The 13,435-nt window shown below is 40.2% G+C and overlaps 1 protein-coding gene across 1 annotated transcript; it reads right to left on the reverse strand.

Moving 5' to 3' along the window:
• Positions 1-787: 787 nt before the first annotated feature.
• On the reverse strand, positions 788-2,429 carry LOC149152663 (double-stranded RNA-binding protein 1-like). The gene is made up of 3 exons (XM_089443561.1): positions 2,211-2,429; positions 1,528-1,713; positions 788-973 (listed from the first exon to the last, which is right to left on the reverse strand). The coding sequence occupies exons 1-3, from the start codon at positions 2,427-2,429 to the stop codon at positions 788-790; spliced, it is 591 nt and encodes a 196-aa protein (XP_089299687.1).
• Positions 2,430-13,435: the final 11,006 nt, after the last annotated feature.

Consider the following 13,435-nt stretch of genomic DNA (forward strand, 5'->3'; position numbering starts at 1 on the left):
ATTGAAGGAAATCGCATATGCAAATCTTACTTTAAACTGGATATGCAAATCTTCAACCGCTACCTGAGCGGCGGCGTTCTATGCTTCCTTCTTATATTTAAATCCTGGGGGCGAATCATATCGTGCACCGTTCACTGTCACATTACATTTGAACTCAGGAAGATGGTCTTCGCCTTCCTTTACGGTGGTGTAAACTGGCAAAAGCAAAGAATTCTTTTGGGCGTACTCTAGTAACATGTTTTTGAACATTTCCGCAGCAGGGAAAAAAGATCGAAATGCAAACAAAAAGGAGAAAAGAGTGTGGAACAGAGAAGCTGAGTGGTCTGTTTCTATTTTAACAGGGAGTGGTCTGTGGGTATTTTAACTTTTTGGAATCGACCTGTAATTTGTTTTCTGAACCGTCCTGCGCATAATCTCATAATTAAAGCACACCCATAGCCTGCGTTTCTATATTTGTTTGCCTGCGTCTCATAATTAAAGCACACCTGTAGCCTGCGTTTCTATATTTGTTTACTGTCCTGCGCATAATCTCATAATTAAAGCACACCCGTAGCCTGCGTTTCTATATTTGTTTGCCGTCCATTCTCCAGCAGAGGAAAATGTTCAGTTATCATTCCGGAAAATGCATAAATAATGATGTAAAACAGAGAATTTTCCAGAGGCCCAGAACAGAAGAGAACAGAAACATTGTTTGGGTTACTGGGTAGTGATTTAAGACATATTCGTTATACAGTCTCGTTTTCGGAGAAAAATAGAAGGAAATCGCATATGCAAATCTTACTTTAAACTAGATATGCAAATCTTCAACCGCTACCTGAGCAGCGGCGTTCTCTGCTTCCTTCTTATATTTAAATCCCGGGGGCGAATCATATCGTGCGTCGTTCACTGTCACACTGCGTTTGAACTCAGGAAGATGGTCTTGGCCTTCCTTTACGGTGGTGTAAACTGGCAAAAGCAAAGAATTCTTCTGGGCCTACTCTAGCAACATGTTTTTGAACATTTCCGCTGCAGGGCAAAGGGATCGAAATGCAGACAAAAAGGAGAAAAGATTGTGGAACAGAGAAGCTGAGTGGTCTGTGTGTATTTTAACAGGGAGTGGTCTGTGGGTATTTTAACTTTTTGGAATCGACCTGTAATTTGTTTTCAGAACCGTCTTGTGCATAATATCATAATTAAAGCACACCCGTAGCCTGCGTTTCTATATTTGTTTGCCTGCGTCTCATAATTAAAGCACACCCGTAGCCTGCGTTTCTATATTTGTCTGTCGTCCTGCGCATAATCTCATAATTAAAGCACACCCGTAGCCTGCGTTTCTATATTTGTTTTCCGTCCTTGCTCCAGCAGAGGAAAATGTTCAGTTATCATTCCGGGAAATGCATAAATAAGGATGTAAAACAGAGAATTTGCTAGAGGCCCAGAACAGAACAGAAACATTGTTTGGGTTACTGGGTAGTGATTTAAGACATATTCGTTATACAGTCTCGTTTTCGGAGAAAAATAGAAGGAAATCGCATATGAAAATCTTACTTTAAACTGGATATGCAAATATTCAACCGCTACCTGAGCGGCGGCATTCTCTGCTTCCTTCTTATATTTAAATCCCGTGGGTGAATCATATCGTGCACCGTTCACTGCCACACTGCATTTGAACTCAGGAAGATGGTCTTGGCCTTCCTTTACGGTGGTGTAAACTGGAAAAAGCAAAGAATTCTTCTGGCCATACTCTAGTAACATGTTTTTGAACATTTCCGCAGCAGGGAAAAGGGATCGAAATGCAGAGAAAAAGGAGAAAAGAGTGTGGAACAGAAAAGCTGAGTGGTTTGTGTGTATTTTAACAGGGAGTGGTCTGTGGGTATTTTAACTTTTTGGAATCGACCTGTAATTTTTTTCAGAACCGTCCTGCGCATAATCTCATAATTAAAGCACACCTGTAGCCTGCGTTTCTATATTTGTTTGCCTACGTCTCATAATTAAAGCACACCCATAGCCTGCGTTTCTATATTTGTTTGCCATCCATTCTCCAGCAGAGGAAAATGTTCAGTTATCATTCCAGGAAATGCATAAATAAGGATGTAAAACAGAGAATTTGCCAGAGGCCCAGAACAGAACAGAAACATTGTTTGGGTTACTGGGTAGTGATTTAAGACATATTCGTTATACAGTCTCGTTTTCGGAGAAAAATAGGAGGAAATCACATATGCAAATCTTACTTTAAACTGGATGTGCAAATCTTCAACCGCTACCTGAGCGGCGGCGTTCTCTGCTTCCTTCTGATATTTAAATCCCGGGGGCGAATCATATCGTGTGCCGTTCACTGTCACACTGCATTTGAACTCAGGAAGATGGTCTTCGCCTTCCTTTACGGTGGTGTAAACTGGCAAAAGCAAAGAATTCTTCTGGGCGTACTCTAGTAACATGTTTTTGAACATTTCCGCAACAGGGCAAAGGGATCGAAATGAAGACAAGAAGGAGAAAAGAGTGTGGAACAGAGAAGTTGAGTGGTCTGTGTCCATTTTAACAGGGAGTGGTCTGTGGGTATTTTAACTTTTTGGAATCGACCTGTAATTTGTTTTCAGAACCGTCCTGCGCATAATCTCATGATTAAAGCACACCCGTAGCCTGTGTTTCTATATTTGTTTGTCTGCGTCTCATAATTAAAGCACACCCGTAGCCTGCATTTCTATATTTGTTTGTCGTCCTGCGCATAATCTCATAATTAAAGCACACCCGTAGCCTGCGTTTCTATATTTGTTTGCTGTCCTTGCTCCAGCAGAGGAAAATGTTCAGTTATCATTCCGGGAAATGCATAAATAAGGATGTAAAACAGAGATTTCGCCAAAGGCCCAGAACAGAACAGAACAGAAACATTGTTTGGGTTACTGGGTAGTGATTTAAGACATATTCGTTATACAGTCTCGTTTTCGGAGAAAAATAGAAGGAAATCGCATATGCAAATCTTACTTTAAACTGGATATGCAAATCTTCAACCACTACCTGAGCGGCGGCATTCTCTGCTTCCTTCTAATATTTAAATCTCGGGGGCGAATCATATCGTGCACCGTTCATTGTCACACTGCATTTGAACTCAGGAAGATGGTCTTGGCCTTCCTTTACGGTGGTGTAAACTGGAAAAAGCAAAGAGTTCTTATGGCCGTACTCTAGTAACATGTTTTTGAACATTTCCGCAGCAGGGCAAAGGGATCGAAATGCAGAGAAAAAGGAGAAACGAGTGTGGAACAGAGAAGATGAGTGGTCTGTGTGTATTTTAACAGGGAGTGGTTTGTGGGCATTTTAACTTTTTGGAATCGACCTGTAATTTGTTTTCAGAACCGTCCTGCGCATAATCGCATAATTAAAGCACACCCGTAGCCTGCGTTTCTATATTTGTTTGCCTACGTCTCATAATTAAAGCACACCCGTAGCCTCCGTTTCTATATTTGTTTGCCGTCCATGCTCCAGCAGAGGAAAATGTGCAGTTATCATTCCGGGAAATGCATAAATAAGGATGTAAAACAGAGAATTTGCCAGAGGCCCAGAACAGAACAGAAACATTGTTTGGGTTACTGGGTAGTGATTTAAGACATATTCGTTATACAATCTCGTTTTCGGAGAAAAATAGAAGGAAATCGCATATGAAAATCTTACTTTAAACTGGATATGCAAATCTTCAACCGCTACCTGAGCGGCAGCGTTCTCTGCTTCCTTCTTATATTTAAATCCCGGGGGCGAATCATATCGTGCGTCGTTCACTGTCACACTGCATTTGAACTCAGGAAGATGGTCTTGGCCTTCCTTTACGGTGGTGTAAACTGGCAAAAGCAAAGGATTCTTCTGGGCGTACTCTAGTAACATGCTTTTTAACATTTCCGCAGCAGAGCAAAGGGATCGAAATGCAGACAAAAAGGAGAAAAGAGTGTGGAAGAGAGAAGCTGAGTGGTCTGTGTGTATTTTAACAGGGAGTGGTCTGTGGGTATTTTAACTTTTTGGAATCGACCTGTAATTTGTTTTCTGAACCGTCGTCCGCATAATCTCATAATTAAAGCACACCCGTAGCCTGCGTTTCTATATTTGTTTGCCTGCATCTCATAATTAAGGCACACCCGTAGCCTACGTTTCTATATTTGTTTTCTGTCCTGCGCATAATCTAATAATTAAAGCGCACCCGCAGCCTGTGTTTCTATATTTGTTTGCCATCCATGCTCGAGCAGAGGAAAATGTTCAGTTATCATTCCGGGAAAATCATAAATAAGGATGTAAAACAGAGAATTTTCCAGAGGCCCAGAACAGAACAGAACATAACAGAATAGAACAAAAACATTGTTTGGGTTACTGGGTAGTGATTTAAGACATATTCGTTATACAGTCTTGTTTTCAGAGAAAAATAGAAGGAAATCGCATATGCAAATCTTACTTTAAACTGGATATGCAAATCTTCAACCGCTACCTGAGCGGCGGCGTTCTCTGCTTCCTTCTTATATTTAAATCCCGGGGGCGAATCATATCGTGAGCCATTCACTGTCACACTGCATTTGAACTCAGGAAGATGGTCTTGGCCTTCCTTTACGGTGTTGTAAACTAGCAAAAGCAAAGAATTCTTCTGGGCGTACTCTAGTAACATGTTTTTGAACATTTCCGCAGCAGGCCAAAGGGATCGAAATGCAGACAAAAAGGACAAAAGAGTGTGGAACAGAGAAGTTGAGTGGTCTGTGTGTATTTTAACAGGGAGTGGTCTGTGGGTATTTTAACTTTTTGGAATCGACCTGTAATTTGTTTTCAGAAACGTCCTGCGCATAATCTCATAATTAAAGCACACCCGTAGCCTGCGTTTCTATATTTGTTTGCCTGCGTCTCATAATTAAAGCACACCCGTAGCCTTCGTTTCTATATTTGTTTGCCGTCCTGCGCATAATCTCATAATTAAAGCACACCCATAGCCTGCATTCCTATATTTGTTTGTCGTCCATGCTCCAGTAGAGGAAAATGTTCGGTTATCATTCCGGGAAATGCATAAATAAGGATGTAAAACAGAGAATTTGCCAGAGGCCCAGAACAGAACAGAATCATTGTTTGGGTTACTGGGTAGTGATTTAAGACAAATTCGTTATACAGTCTCGTTTTAAGAGAAAAATAGAAGGAAATCGCATATGCAAATCTTACTTTAAACTGGATATGCAAATCTTCAACCGCTACCTGAGCGGCGACGTTCTCTGCTTCCTTCTTATATTTAAATCCCGGGGGCGAATCATATCATGCGTCGTTCACTGTCACACTACATTTGAACTCAGGAAGATGGTCTTGGCCTTCCTTTACGGTGGTGTAAACTGGCAAAAGCAAAGAATTCTTCTGGGCGTACTCTAGTAACATGTTTTTGAACATTTCCGCAGCAGGGCAAAGGGATCGAAATGCAGACAAAAAGGAGAAAAGAGTGTGGAACAGAGAAGCTGAGTGGTCCGTGTGTATTTTAACAGGGAGTGGTCTGTGGGTATTTTAACTTTTTGGAATCGACCTGTAATTTGTTTTCAGAACCGTCCTGCGCATAATCTCATAATTAAAGCACACCCGTAGCCTGCGTTTCTATATTTGTTTGCCTACGTCTCATAATTAAAGCACACCCGTAGCCTGCGTTTCTATATTTGTTTGCCGTCCTGCGCATAATCTCATAATTAAAGCACACCCATAGCCTGTGTTTCTATATTTGTTTGCCGTCCATGCTCCAGCAGAGGAAAATGTTTAGTTATCATTCCGGGAAATGCATAAATAAGGATGTAAAACAGAGAATTTGCCAGAGGCCCAGAACAGAACAGAACAGAACAGAAACATTGTTTGGGTTACTGGGTAGTGATTTAAGACATATTCGTTATACAGTCTCGTTTTCAGAGAAAAATAGAAGGAAATCGCATATGCAAATCTTACTTTAAACTGGATATGCAAATCTTCAACCGCTACCTGAGCGGCGGCGTTCTCTGCTTCCTTCTTATATTTAAATCCCGGGGGCGAATCATATCGTGCGCTGTTCACTGTCACACTGCATTTGAACTCAGGAAGATGGTCTTGTCCTTCCTTTACGGTGGTATAAACTGGCAAAAGCAAAGAATTCTTTTGGGCGTACTCTAGTAACATGTTTTTGAACATTTCCGCAGTAGTGCAAAGGGATCGAAATGCAGACATAAAGGAGAAAAGAGTGTGGAACAGAGAAGCTGAGTGGTCTATGTGTATTTAAATAGAGAGTGGTCTGTGGGTGTTTTAACTTTTTGGAATCGACTTGTAATTTGTTTTCAGAACCGTCCTGCGCATAATCTCATAATTAAAGCACACCCGTAGCCTGCGTTTCTATATTTGTTTCCCTGCATCTCATAATTAAAGCAACCCGTAGCCTTCGTTTCTATATTTGTTTGTCGTCCTGCGCATAATCTCATAATTAAAGCACACCCGTAGCCTGCGTTTCTATATTTGTTTTCCGTCCTGCGCATAATCTCATAATTAAAGCACACCCGTAGCCTGCGTTTCTATATTTGTTTGCCGTCCTGCGCATAATCTCATAATTAAAGCACACCTGTAGCCTGCGTTTCTATATTTGTTTACCTGCGTCTCATAATTAAAGCACACCCGTAGCCTGTGTTACTATATTTGTTTGTCGTCCTGCGCATAATCTAATAATTAAAGCACACCCGTAGCCTGCGTTCCTATATTTGTTTGCCGTCTTGTGCATAATCTCATAATTAAATCACACCCGTAGCCTGCGTTTCTATATTTGTTTGTCGTCCTGCGCATAATCTCATAATTAAAGCACACCCGTAGCCTGCGTTTCTATATTTGTTTGCCTGCGTCTCATAATTAAAGCACACCCGTAGCCTGCATTTCTATATTTGTTTGCCGTCCTGCGCATAATCTCATAATTAAAGCACACCCGTAGCCTGCGTTTCTATATTTGTTTGCCGTCCTGCGCATAATCTCATAATTAAAGCACACCCGTAGCCTGCATTTCTATATTTGTTTGCTGTCCCGCGCATAATCTCATAATTAAAGCACACCCATAGCCTGCGTTTCTATATTTGTTTGCCTGCGTCTCATAATTAAAGCACACCCATAGCCTGTGTTTCTATATTTGTTTGTCGTCCTGCGCATAATCTCATAATTAAAGCACACCCGTAGCCTGCGTTTCTATATTTGTTTGCCATCCTGCGCATAATCTCATAATTAAAGCACACCCGTAGCCTGCGTTTCTATATTTGTTTGCCGTCCTGCGCATAATCTCATAATTAAAGCACACCCGTAGCCTGCGTTTCTATATTTGTTTGCCTGCGTCTCATAATTAAAGCACACCCGTAGCCTGCGTTTCTATATTTGTTTGTCGTCCTGCGCATAATCTCATAATTAAAGCACACCCGTAGCCTGCTTTTCTATATTTGTTTGCTTGCGTCTCATAATTAAAGCACACCCGTAGCCTACGTTTCTATATTTTTTTCCCTTCCTGCGCATAATCTCATAATTAGAGCACACCCGTAGCCTGCGTTTCTATATTTGTTTGCCGTCCTGCGCATAATTTCATAATTAAAGCACACCCGTGGCCTGCGTTTCTATATTTGTTTGCCGTCCTGCGCATAATCTCATAATTAAAGCACACCCGTAGCCTACGTTTCTATATTTGTTTGCCTGCGTCTCATAATTAAAGCACACCCGTAGCCTGCGTTTCTATATTTGTTTGCCGTCCTGCGCATAATCTCATAATTAAAGCACACCCTTAGCCTGTGTTTCTATATTTGTTTGCCGTCCTGCGGATAATCTCATAATTAAAGCACACCCGTACCTTGTGTTTCTATATTTGTTTGTCGTCCTGTGCATAATCTCATAATTAAAGCACACCCGTAGCCTGCGTTTCTATATTTGTTTGCCTGCGTCTCATAATTAAAGCACACCCGTAGCCTGCGTTTCTATATTTGTTTGCCGTCCTGCGCATAATCTCATAATTAAAGCACACCCGTAGCCTACGTTTCTATATTTGTTTGTCGTCCTGCGCATAATCTCATAATTAAAGCACACCCGTAGCCTGCGTTTCTATATTTGTTTGTCGTCCTGCGCATAATCTCATAATTAAAGCACACCCGTAGCCTGCGTTTCTATATATGTTTGTCATCCTGCGCATAATCTCATAATTAAAGCACACCCGTAGCCTACGTTTCTATATTTGTTTGCCTGCGTCTCATAATTAAAGCACATCCGTAGCCCGCATTTCTATATTTGTTTGTCGTCCTGTGCATAATCTCATAATTAAAGCACACTCGTAGCCTGCGTTTCTATATTTGTTTGTCGTCCTGCACATAATCTCATAATTAAAGCACACCCGTAGCCTGCGTTTCTATATTTGTTTGCCGTCCTACGCATAATCTCATAATTAAAGCACACCCGTAGCCTGCGTTTCTATATTTGTTTGCCTGCGTCTCATAATTAAAGCACACTCGTAGCCTGTGTTTCTCTATTAAAGCACACCCGTAGCCTGCGTCTCCTAATTAAAGCACACCCGTAGCCTCCAATTTTCTGACATATTTCTGCTCTCGACATCGGTTGTTGCCAGAAACTAATTTTTTCGAAAGTTGAATGCTCCCTTACTTTGTATGTGTAGCGAAATGTTGCATGCAGTTTTGAATGGTGGTTATGCGTTGGTAAAAGTTGTGTGTCGGAGACTGTGTGAGTTAATGAAGTTGAGCAATTATAAAAACCTGTCCAAACAGTGTTCTTTAAATGCGCTTGAGTTTTTAAATGCGTTGTTCATACATTAGTTCACTATTTCAAAGTTTTTCCAGTAGTGCTCTATGAAATGTTTTAGAGCCTTTGATGTATGAAGGAAAATGGAACACCATTGAATCTGTTCTCAAGTAAAAGACTGTTTTTAATAACTGATGCATTGTTACATACAGAAGTTACATAAGGCTATGGCATAAAGTGCATAAAGCTGTGGCATAAGATTTTTTTTCCAACAGAAGTCTTTTATCAACAGAAGTTTTTTAGCAGAGATTTTTTTTTACAGAATGCATTCAATCATTTCTATGGTCGGAATAGTTCTCACTGGCAAGGAGAACTATTCTGAATGGTCTCGGATGGTAAAAAACACCCTCATCTACAATGAGCTGTGGAAAGGTGTGTGTGTCGGAGAAGAAGACAGAGACCCTGTGCAGCCCACATCAGACAAAGAACTCGCCATTTGGGAAAACAAGAACAGCAAAGCCTTTACATTGATCGCAGCATCTGTAAATGAGGAAGTAAGTCGTCATATTTCATCCTATTCCACTGCCTTTGATGCTTTACAAAAGCTGAAAGAACTCTATGATACACATTCTGCACTTGAAGTTGTTCAGCTCATGATTAAACTCTTCACTCTTGAACTGAAAAATAATGATCCTCTTACTCTTGCATCTGAAATAAAGTCTATAGTGCATGATATTAAATCCACTAAGGTTGAGCTAGATATCTCTCTTATTGCCTTTCTCAAAGCACTCTATCCTACCTACTCTAACTATCATGAGTCTTTACAAGCAAATGGAAATCTTAAAGATATAACCTTTGACACTCTTTTGAAAAAGTTTGCTGAAAGAGAGAAAGCCTTTGGAAAGAAAACAGTCCCTGAATCTTCTGAAGAGGCTGTTTTCCTTGCTCATAAACAAAAGCATCCTACTCAAGATTCTACAAGAGGAAGAGGTGGACGAAGAGGAAGAGGAAGATACTTCAGAGGCAGGGGGGGCAGACATCCTCAAGCAGAAAAGGCAGATCTACATTGCATTCGCTGCAAACGAAATGGATCACATGATGCTTCTACATGCAAGCTACCATGGGACAAAGTTGAGCAGAGAAGAAATCAGCAGAAAGGTAAAACTGATGACACAGACAAAGGTAAAGCACCTGAATCCGCTCACTATATTGAGGCATAATGTAACATTGGAGTAAATGAAGATTTGTTTAATGCTTCACTTGCTTCTTCGAAAAATGACTAGTTGCTTGATTCAGGAGAAACCTGTCATATGACTCATAGGAAAGATTTCTTTGAAGATTTCACTGACAATGTTGATGTAGCAGTATACTTTGCAGATCAGTCAAAAATCAAGCCATCAAGGCTTGGCACAATCAGGCTTAAACTTCCTGGTCTTCCAGACTTTCTTCTGGATCATGTTCTATATCTCCCACAGCTCAAGAGAAACTTGTTGTCCCTAGTCCACATCCGCCAGCAAGGTCACTCCATTCATATGTTTGATGGAAAGCTTGAGGTAAGAAAGGCATCTGACCATTCACTTGTCATGAGGGGTATAGAAGAAGAAAGACTTCTTAAACTACAAGGAACCTCTGCTCATGCACAACATTTTTCATATGTTTCTCATCATGATGAAGGTACACTTCCATCAAGTCTATTATGGCATGCTAGATTTGGACATTTAAACTATGATAGTCTCCGCTTGTTGAAGAAAAATGGTGTTGCTGGTTTGCCTACAATTCCTAGAAAACATAAACAATGTGATGCCTGCATTCTAGGAAAGCACAGCAAACAGTCTTTTCATGATTCACATTCAACAGCACATAGGAAGCTTGAACTTATTCATTCAGATTTATGTGGTCCAATGCCTGTTCCTTCTGCAAATGGAAATAAATATGTCATGACATTTATTGATGATTACACCAGAATGTGTTGGGTTTATTTTTTGAAGAACAAATCTGATGCTTTTCAAACATTCAAGAATTTTCATAAATGGATTGAAAATGATGCACAATCTCATATTGGGTCTATTCGCACTGATAATGGAAAAGAATATACATCAAATGAATTTGAACACTATCTTCGCCAACATGGGATTAAACATCAAACAACTGTGCCTTATAATCCTCAACAGAATGGTGTAGCTGAAAGAATGAACAAAACAATTTTGAATATGGTACGATCCATGCTTTTCTTCAAAAATGTAAAGACAATGTTTTGGGCTGATGTTGTTCTATGTGCTGCATATATAAAGAATAGATGTCCATCTAGTGCTATAAGAAACAAGACTCCTTATGAATTGTGGTATGGACATGTTCCTTCGGTAAAACATCTCAGGATATTTGGTTCCACCTGTTATGCTTTAATACCAAAGGTACATAGAAACAAACTTGGTGCTAGAAGTCGTAAGTGTATCTTCCTGGGGTATTCAAACACATCTAAAGCATACCGCCTTTATGATGAAGTAAATAAAAAGTTTTTTTTTATCTAGAGATGTCATTTTTCTTCAATCATCCAAATCTGACAGTGTTGTTGAGCGGCAACTTGATGGCTTGGATAGATTCACAAAACCGAAATCATTTCAAGAGTTTGATAATCAGATTCCACATCTTGAAGGGGGGATTCCTATACTAGATCAACATGTGGAATATCCTTCTGAAGAACAATCTCCCCTGCATGACACTACAACAATGGATAATGCTTTAAGTGATGTAATTGACAGAATTGGGAGACTCAATCTTGATTCAGACCCAACTCAATCAACAGAACAGCCTGGACCATCTCAGAAAGGTCCCCCAAAGTGGCTGACAAAGACACTTGAAAGTGTTCATCCTGATGAAATTGGAAAAACAGGAACCAGAAATTCAAACTGACAAGATGGAGGTGATGTAGATAACTCTAATTCACCTGTTGATATGGATGTTACTTATGATTGTGAATTGAACTTGTCTACAGATTTTGAACCAACTTCCTTCAAAGAAGCTGCTTCTCATGATGAATGGAAAGAAGCGATGCAGAAGGAGTATGATGCCCTCATAAAGAATGGCACTTGGAAGCTGGTTGATCCTCCATTTGGAACCAAACCAATTGGCTGCAAGTGTGTCTACAAGAACAAGTACAAAGCTGATGGCTCACTTGACAAGCACAAAGCTAGGTTTGTGGCAAAAGGTTTTGCACAGAAGGAAGGGGTCGATTATGAGGAAACTTTTGCTCCCACAGCAAAATGGGCCACCATCCGGACACTCTTTGCACTAGCTGCTCAGAACGGTTGGAAAGTCCATCAAATGGATGTAAAAACTGCATTCTTGAATGGAGATCTAAAAGAGAATGTTTTTATGTCCCAGCCTGAAGGATTTGCTGTGAAAGGACATGAACACAAAGTATGCAAACTTGTGAAGTCCTTGTATGGCCTCAAACAAGCACCATGAGCCTGGTATGAAAAACTAACTGAGCATCTTCTGAAACTCAACTTCAAACATTTTGATCTTGATGATGCAACTTTATTTGTCAAGAAAGTTGGCAAAACAGTTGTATATCTTGTGGTATATGTAGATGATCTTTTAATGACAGGGAACAATGAAAGCTATATTGCATCCATAAAGAAAGAATTAGGAAATTTTTTTGAAATGACTGATTTGGGCTATGTTCATTACTATCTTGGCATTGAAGTAACCCAACATCCAAAGTCCATATTTCTTTCTAAAAATAAATACATTGGAGATTTGTTATATAGATTTGGCATGATAGAGTGCAATCCCCTTTCTACTCCAATGGAACAAAACTTGAAGCTCACATCTACTGAAGGAAAGGAATTTGAGGATGCAACAAGGTATAGACAACTTGTAGGAAGTCTCATCTACCTCACTACTACCAGACCAGACATTTCATTTGTTGTTGGAATCCTCTCCAGGTTTATGCAAAAGCCTTGTGAGGGACATTGGTCTGGTGCAAAAAGAGTTCTAAGGTACTTGAAGGGAACTCAAGACCTTGGAATCAAGTATACACAGGTGGATGACTTCAACTTGATTGGATACTCTGATTCAGACTTCGATGGAGACAAAGAAACTGGGGTATCTACTTCAGGATATGCTATGAGTCTTGGATCAGGAGCTGTCTCCTGGAGATCACGCAAACAATCAGTACCAGCAGATTCCACAACAGAAGCAGAATACGTGGCAGCAGCTGAAGCAACGAAAGAAATTGTGTGGCTCAGGAAAATTCTTGAAGATTTGCAGGTAAAACAAATACAATCAACTCCACTCATGATTGATAACACCTCTACAATAAAGTTGGCCAAGAACCCAAAGTTCCATGATCGTACTAAGCACATCAATACTAAATATCATCTGATCCGACATCATGTTGAGGCCAAAACAATCCATCTCCGTCATTGTTCCACAAACGAGCAAATTGCAGACATCTTCACCAAAGCGCTTGGAAGAGAAAAGCTTGAAAGATTCAGAACGATGCTTGGACTCACAAACATCCCTTCAGATTAAGGGGGGGAATGTTGACACCTAATCCGAAACGGATGAGGTGAAGCTGGACAGTCATCTAGAAGATGAACTAATCCATTTTGTGTATGTATAAATAATAGTTGGCTAATGAATAAAATTAATCAGTTCTGTCTTGCGCTCATTAATTGTTGGAGTTACCCTGGCCTGACATGGTATCAGAGCACAGGTCCCAGAAATA

This window comes from Pinus tabuliformis, chromosome 9, assembly GCF_031772625.1.
Source record: "Pinus tabuliformis cultivar Carrire ecotype Pingquan chromosome 9, CPIR1, whole genome shotgun sequence".
Taxonomy (NCBI): Eukaryota; Viridiplantae; Streptophyta; class Pinopsida; order Pinales; family Pinaceae; genus Pinus; species Pinus tabuliformis.